The sequence below is a fragment of the Triticum aestivum genome, chromosome 3A (assembly GCF_018294505.1).
Source record: "Triticum aestivum cultivar Chinese Spring chromosome 3A, IWGSC CS RefSeq v2.1, whole genome shotgun sequence".
In the NCBI taxonomy this organism is placed as follows: Eukaryota; Viridiplantae; Streptophyta; class Magnoliopsida; order Poales; family Poaceae; genus Triticum; species Triticum aestivum.
This window is the reverse complement of record NC_057800.1, coordinates 487229769-487238363: the sequence shown is the minus strand read 5'-3', so window position 1 is coordinate 487238363 and position 8595 is coordinate 487229769. Positions and strand designations below refer to the sequence as shown.

Here is an 8595-nt window from a genome sequence, read left to right as displayed (position 1 = left end):
CCAGCTCCAGATCAAGGTTGAGGCTGATTTGTTGTTTGTTCATGATAGAAAGTTGAGCCCCAAGATCACAAGATTTCTACAGTTACAGCCATATCAGTCAACAGAGATAAAAAGAGATAATTATTCTAAGACTACCGCCAAATCAAACATTCAACGGCAGTCTCGGGGACTACACCCAGTGGGTGCACTTAGCATGCCCCCACTGATTTTCAGGCCACAGTCGACGGTCGACTGGTTTTCAGACCACAGTCGACTGCCCGCAGTCAACTACGGTCTCGGGGACTACACCCAGTGGGTGCACTCAGCGTGCCCCCACTAGTGCAAAGAATCAGTTCGAACTGACACAAAGAGATATACTATTTTTGAACAGCCACACTCCAATGGGTGATCAGACAAGAAAAACCATCGATCAAAAAATCAACTAACCTGGACATTGGCTTGCATGGCAGCTCCAGCGTTGAAGGCCACCTGACTAGCCTCATGCACCACCTTCATCTGCCCCATCACAAGGTTCAGTTGAAGAAGAGCTTCTCTGGCAGCAGCCGGTGGATCGTCCGGAGTTTGATATGCAGTAAAAAGTGACGGAGGTAGAGCAATCGAAGCAGCCGCCAGATCTGAAGCATGGAGTGATGTCGGCGCAGCAGGAGCCTGAGCAGCTGATCCCGAGGGACAATCAGTCGATAGAGGAACAACGAAGCTGACGCCGGTTCGAGCCGGATCTGTTGATCGCTCGATCGTCGCCCCAGGCGTCCCAGTCGACCGAAGAACTTGGGCTTCAGACACCTTCCCGCCCGGCTCCTTGTCCTTCCTCCTCCTTCCTCTCAGCGGTACTTCCTCTTCATCGTCTGGGAGCACAACAATGTCTCGTGGGGCTGCAATAAACAGAGAGAGCCATAAAAACAACTGACCAACATTCCAGTCGACCAGACAAACTTCGAGTCGGGCAAACTTACTGGCTTTGGAGGTGACAACGTCATCAGCTTCCTCATCGGCAGGGGTCTTGTCAACATCCATATCAGTCGCAACCGAGGTCGGGCTATACAGGTTCATCATCCGCTCGGTCAGAACAAGAAAACCGATCGAAACGAGAAAATATGAGAAGAACATTTACCCAGAGGCAATAGGGACGTCCATCTTGATCCTGGGCAAGGTCTTCCGAGCCTTTGAAGGATTAGCTTTGGGCTACTTGGGGACCGTCTCAGTCAGCTCTGGAGTCGGAGACCGAGCGCGCTTGTGAGATGGAGCACTCGACGCCACAGCTTTGCCGCGTCTGTTCGCGGGGTCGTGCCGCTGCTTGGATCGACGTACAGAGCGAGGCGGCGAGTCGGCTACCTCCTCATCGCCAGACTCGTCACTCTCATCATCATCATCATCATCAGGTGGGGACTCCCACTCGCCGCTCTCCTCGGCGCTGTCCCCGCCCTCTTGGTCTTGCTCCAGGGCTTGTTCACCATTGGGCATCGAATACATCTCCGTGTAAATCTGTAAAACAAGGAACCGATCCTAAGTCAATCGGAACCTCAATCAGTCGGAAAATATGTTCAAAAATTCAGTTATGACGACCGGACCTTGTCTGGCAGGTTGTTGTCGTTGAAAGGGTCGACTCTCCTGGCACCCCTGGGGTTATCTTTGTTCCCGGTAATGCTCATCAGCCAATCGGCCACGGTTTTGGCCTCCACTTCCTCCGGATGAACCCGAGCAGTGTCGCCAGCCCCAGAGTACATCCACATAGAATGATCGCGAGCTTGGAGGGGTTGAATCCGCTGACTGAGGAACACCTCGAGCAGGTCCATACCAGTGACGCCCTGATTGATTAGTTGGACTACTCTCTCAACTAGCATGCCTGTCTCTGCCTTCTCAGCAGCGGTCACTTGCAAGGAAGATGGAGTTTGGACACGGTCAAAAGAAAAAGGGGGAAATTCGGTCGACTGGCCTGGGGTCGCGATATCCTGGCAGTAGAACCAGGTCGACTGCCAGCCCCTGATCGATTGAGGAAGAGTCATCGGAGGAAAAGAGCTCCTCTTCCTCTTCTGAATGCCCAGGCCCCCACACATCTGGATAACGTGGGTTTTCTCATCTTTCGAGATCGCTTTCTTCATGGTTTGGGATCGGATGGTAAAGATGTGTTTGAAGAGGCCCAGTGCGGTCGGCACCCCAAGAAATTCTCACACATAGAGACGAACGCAGCAAGGTACGTGATGGTATTGGGAGTAAAGTGATGGAGTTGGGCACTAAAAAAGTTTAAGAAGCCCCGAAAGAAAGGATGTGGTGGAAGCGAGAAACCGCGGTCGACATGGGTGGCGAGCAACACACACTCACCTGGTTGCGGCTGCGGCTCCGATTCCCTTCTCGGCAGGCACGCGGACTTACGGATGATCAGCCCTAACTCGGCCAAATCATCCAAGTCCTCTTGCCGGAGCGAAGATCGGATCCAGTCTCCCTGGATCCAACCTGACGGCAGCCCCGAGCGCAATGAAGACCCCCGATTCATCTTCTTGTTCTTCGCCGCCCCCATCGCCTTCTTCGCATGCTCTAACGCCGCCGTTTTGTCCTTCCCCATGGCGGCAGAACAGCGGTGTCGAGAGTGGTCGTGCTAGGCGAGGTGGAGATGCGAGAGGAAGAAGAAGGGGAATGAGCACGCACAGTGTGAATGCCTCGGCTTCGCCGCTTTTAAAGGCCTACTTCCGAGTGGCTGACGCGTGGGCCCGATCAATCCTGTCAAATCCCCCCAACAGTTGCACACGTGATACGTGGCGAAAAAGGTAGCGCGGAAATCGAAATGTCCGATTTATCTACTCCACTTACCGCGGGACGCTCTGCCTGGCGCGCTTCCACCTAAATTTCGAATCTCGTGAGATCCGGGATCCTCTGTAACCGATCTCACCAAAGATTCCAATCAGAGATATCACTCGACAGATGTCACTGAACAAACCAGTCGGTGATTTTTGAATCGATCAAGGCGACTGAAACGAAGTCGAAAGTTTCAGCAGCTGACCTCCACTTGGAGAAGAAGACAAGGCAGATCAAGGGCGAGAACCAGGTCAACTACCATCCTTCTTTTTCACTCAAACCTCGATCCATTCGGGGGCTAATGATGTAGACACAGACCTAGAGTAGGGTAATAGGCCTGACCTATACGCCCCACCTAAAGTCTTGTCCTAAGAACTAAGAAGTTCAAGAATCAGAAGCAGAGGATCAGCAAAGGTGTCGAGCGAAGTCCACTCGACCTATCAATCACTCGGAGACCTCTCTTACCCAGGTCACTCGACCACCAAACCACTCGACATATCAAAAGACCTAAAGCCGCTCTGCGTAGCAACGGTCAAGCATTCATTCACATACTTAATGATCATTTGTAGCACTTTAATACAGGCGTTATCTGTAATGCCTCCTCTTACTGTATATTGAACCCTGTGTAACGGAGGGGGGCTGAGGTCCTGGCATACTTTATATAAGCCACCCCCCCTCCTCTGGGATAAGGGTTCGCACCCCCGGTAACTCACACACGTATAATCCAGTCGACCGCCTCCGGGCTCCGAGACGTAGGGCTGTTACTTCCTCTGAGAAGGGCCTGAACTCGTAAACCTTGTGTGTACAACTCCTCCATAGCTAAGATCTTGCCTCTCCATTCCTACCCCCATATTCTACTGTCAGACTTAGAACCACGACAGTGTGTACATGATTGAAGGTTGCGGCGAGGGGTATTTTTATCCAACATGGGTGGCAGCATGATCTTATGATTGGCCCCCCTCCGCTTTAGGCGTTATACGAACTCTGCATGTTTCTTTGTATTTCACCTTTTTATTTTCCGTTTGTACGAGAGGACATTCTTTGACTGTGTGCATCTTTATTATGCAGAGGTCGAGCGTAATGCTTAAACACTTTAAGTAATAAAGTGCCCCTTTTAAAAAATGATATACATGACACTAGTATATGATACACCATTATGACCAGCTTACTCCCGCTATGGCTAGACTGACCAATGAGAAGTTACTCACGATCATTTGCTTCCGTTCAATAGCGAGGTGACATATGGATCATTAAGAGCATCTACAACCAGATATAGCAAATATGACCCCTTAAACCCCTGTGGACGCGCCCGAACAGTGACCGGGCGTGTCCGTTTTGAGCCTCTGTTTATCCGTTTGCGCAGCCACACTTCTTATTTTTTTCTTTCTCATATGTCCGATCACTTGCACGTGATTGATAGAGATGAAGAAAGAAAAATGTAAGAATAAATAAAGAAAGAGAAAAGATGGTTCGAGATGGGGCCGCGTCCTACGTGGCGGAATGCCCGGGATCGCCTGGGCGCTTCCGCGAGCCCTCATATCCTTCTTATATTTGAGATGGATATGAGAGTTCGCGGACAGGGTGAACTTATACGGATGATATGAAGAATTCGGTTGGGTCATGTTTTTCCTTTTCTCTGATGTCAGGTCACTGACCAGACGACCGGGCACATCCATAGGGGTATGAAGGATGATTTGAGGCGTCCGGCTATAGATGCTTAACCACATCAAAAGCGAGTGGAGTAGTTAATAGGAGTGGTTGTAGACCGTGAAACAGACCGAGCGAGCCACAGTTAATCATCATTAATACACTGGTGCGTGTCGATCAACGAGCATTTCCGACAATTTATCTTCCAACGATATGCTGTTCCGCTTTATTTCTCCTTCGAGGTACAACATGATGCCTGTACAGTACTTCCTCCGTTCTCAATTTCAATAGTACAAAATAAAGATATTTATTTTAAGGCGGAGACATTATCAACCAACCAACAACCGATACATGTCATTAATTTAGAGTCTGGCTATATACACCGAAGCATGGGACTTGGACGGGACAGTACGATGCATTGCACCTTGAGCGTGGCTCGTGAGCATTCATTTCTAGATTGCTTATAGGAGTAAACAGTAAAGCTTTTTTTGGTTTGGAGAAATTTCATAGAAATTTTAGAGAATAGGATTTTTTTTCTTCTTTAGAGCCCTTTGGTTCATAGAAATGGATTCATATTCCTATATAGGATTGGTTTCTATCCTCCACATTTCATAGAAAAATAAAAATGAGCGTAGACTCAATGAAAAAATTGCTTTGGTGTCAACCAACTAACATCTCGTTTCCTATTCCTACTCATAGAATTTAAGATACATGTCATCTCATTTCCTACAAAATTCTTATTCCTACGATAATCCTATCCTATGAACCAAAAAAGGCCTAACTGTTAATGAAAACATTCTCTTTTTTTAAGTAAAATTTGCTCAAAGTGGCGAAGAATATAAGGCCTGTATGGCGCGGATTTTAAGAATATGGTTTCGCGCGCACGTCTTAAATTAAAAAATACTAGTAAAAACAAAAAACTGAAGTTTTTTTACAACATACATAGTCGACCCGTATACTCGAGCATGAAGTTTCATGAAGAAATGACTCCATGATATTCTGAGCAAAAATGACAAAATCAAAACTATATTAAAAAACACCGTTAGATAAATAGTAATGCTAAAATTATATTTTATTCACTAAGAATACCACGGGTGGTAATACTTCACGAAACATCACACATGAGTAGAATGATAGACCAAATTTTATAACCCAAAGCTTCAGGTTTTTTTAAAGAAAATTACTAATGTTTTTTGAATTTATTATTCATGTGGGTGCCTTATCAATCGCTAGTCCAATCTCCTGAAGGCTACCAACGATGTCGAAGGTGCATCCAACCTGATCGTGAAGCTCTAATCGATACGTGCAACTGAGAAGAATTATGTATAGCAAACTGGATAATGGGAATATGGACAAAGGATTGACTAACCTGGATTCTTAAAAAAGGTTCAACCATGGTTGTTGGACACATCATTTAAACGAAGTTGTAAGAATGACTAACTCTTACCTACACAAAGGCCGAGTTCAACCGAAGCCCTGCGAGCCTTATTTATGGAGGGGCATAGGAGAAGTTCCACGAACATAGAGTGGGAGGGGGTCCCACCTTAAATCTCCTTTCTCCACTCATATGGACCCTTATGTTGATCATTGTACCGTATTTCAAAATTACATGGGTTTGATCAAAAAAGAAATGTGGTGCAATACCTATAAATAATTATGTATGAAAATATTACGTGTAATCTTGTATATTGTATGTGGGTCTTTATGTGTCATTATGAATGGTTTTCAAAGTCCTGAAATCTCCATATAAATCCGTCTTTATTTCTTGTGTGCTCAGATCATCTCAATGCTTGATTATAATTCAATGCTCATCTCTATTGTCCATACTAGGCCCTTCATTTGTGATCAAAACAAACCTATTTAATTTAGACAACATCATATTCTCATGAGCAATTGAAGTAATCCTAAGAAACGAAAGCACATGACAATTTAATTGGTGTGCACAAGCTCTAGTGATTGATCCATAATTTTTTGGAATGGCAAATGTGTAGCGGCATGGCCATGGGTACAACAATGGTAGAAATGTTCTCACCAATGTCTCTACCTTGCCATTAGATCATAAGCACAAACTAAAGATGCTAAATATATGTTTTAGTGGGGTTAAACACTCAAGTTTAGCTTTTTGAAGATAAGAGCTTTATGTCTAAGTCTCATTTGATTCTCAGGATCCTAAAAACGGTGGAATATAAAACCACAATGGTGTAACACCTTCTTTACTTTAGTTCTCTATATAAGATTATTTTTGCGTCCAAATTCTTTTGATTACACCATGAAAAATTAAGGGTCTCTTTAGTTCAGAGGAATTCTGGCGGCTCATATTAGGTAGAGGTTTTTATTAGACTTTTTGTTCGCACTTCCAAAAGGAAAAATTTATTGACTACAAAGTCATGGAAATTTTACTTTCTTTTGTGAATATTATGGCATACACTTAATCCATCATTGAAAACTCATGTCGTTTACAGTGGTGCAACCAAAGAACATCTATTATAAATTATTATGTTTTTAGTTAATGTAATATGCAACATTCTATTTCTATGACTATACTTCTTACTTTTTTTATCCATAGGCTTTTCAAATACTGCCAATAAAAAGATCCCAATGGCTCTTCCAAAAAGGTTTGAGTTGGCCGAATTTCTATGGAATGTATTGCAAAGTAATGGTAGACAAAAATAATATATGGCCGGGTCTTACAAATCAAATAGCTCACGTAGGATTTGTTCTTATTTATTCTAAATCTCCTAGATTCCTGCAAGAATCCTTTGAATCAAGCCAATAGGTATCGATCCTTTTCACATTTGAGGTCATGTGCTTTTTGGTGTGCTCAGTATGGAGCCTGGTTTTAATTATTATTGTTAACACACTTTAGATTTCATTTTGTTTCTTGCTTTTATCCGCAAGTATATATAAAATGATATTATGAAACGAAAGGAGTATATGTTCATTTATGATTATAAAAAGGACAAATATTTATTTTGCAAGGGAAAATGAGATGCCATTTGCGATTACTGGAGTTTAATACGATGGTGGTAGAAAGGCGACCACGAGGTGTTGCGACCTTGACAACATCGTACCGGAAACTGCGAGGAAAATGCTGAAACTTGGCGGTTGGAATGCTTCAACCATGGTCGTCGAGAGCTGGAACCAGGTGGTTAGGAATGCTGGAACTCGTGATCTTTTTTGCTGGGAATCGCGAGTACCACCGAGAGTGAGAATGGTGAGCGGCAGCAAGCTTCGTCCATTGGGGTGGGTGGGGGATGTTTGTGTGTGTTTGTGGGTGGGGAGAAGGGCGGAAAAGTATCAGGTGCACTGGGACTTGTGGTGCTACCGATGCACCAGACGTCGTAGCGTGTTAAAAATGTTTCAAAAAATCTAAAAAAAATGTAGCACATTGACACACCATTGGTCTATGTTGTCGCAAAATTTCAAATTAAAATTCAAAACACTAGATGAGATACAAAAATGACAATTTTAGCATCAATCTGATAATGGGCCGAATTTAAAGCCTAACTTCTGTTGTGTAATATTCAGTGTCGATTTTGTGATTTTTGTATCTTGAGAAATATTTCAAATTTTGAGTTGAATTTTTACAACAACATAGACGGATGTTGTACGAATGTGCTATATTTTTTTAAAAAAAATCGAACATTTGTGAGCACGCTACCGGCATCCGATGCACCGATAGCACCACAAGCAAAGGTGCATCAGATACTTTCCCGGGGAAGGGCAGCGGGGGCTTGGTCGCTTTGCTCTTTCGCTAGAGGAAAGCGGTGAGCGTTGACCGATCCAACGTTTCGGGACACCTGATCTAACGGCTGCGCGGCGACCATTCTGTCGCTTGCGCCGATCACGGGCGCCTACCATCGCCCTTTCCAGCATCGCTCCCATGCGTGTTGCCGTCACGGATCTCCGCGGCATCTCCCGTCCTTAAATAAAACGTGTGCCCGGAAATCTGTTCGCCCCACAAAATTCCGTTCAGCGCGTGCAGTAGAGAGCTCCCCGCTTCTCCTCATCCTCCTCCCCAACTCCAATACTCTCCACAGAAATCTCCGCTCCTTCTCGTCCCCTCTCGCTCGCGTGCGCGTGAGGTGCGCAATGGCGGCGGCGGCGGTGGCGTTGTCGAACGGCTCCGGTGGCGACTCCAAGGCCGAGTTCGCGGAA

General features: G+C 45.2%; 1 protein-coding gene across 1 annotated transcript in view; it reads left to right on the top strand.

Annotated features, from left to right (window-relative positions):
• Positions 1 to 8413: 8413 nt before the first annotated feature.
• Positions 8414 to 8595, top strand: part of LOC123061773 (farnesyl pyrophosphate synthase) — a gene marked incomplete in the record, with an annotated part of 4452 nt that continues 4270 nt past the window's right edge. The window contains 1 exon segment of the mRNA XM_044485032.1: positions 8414 to 8595. Coding sequence (XP_044340967.1) covers positions 8530 to 8595 — 66 coding nt within the window.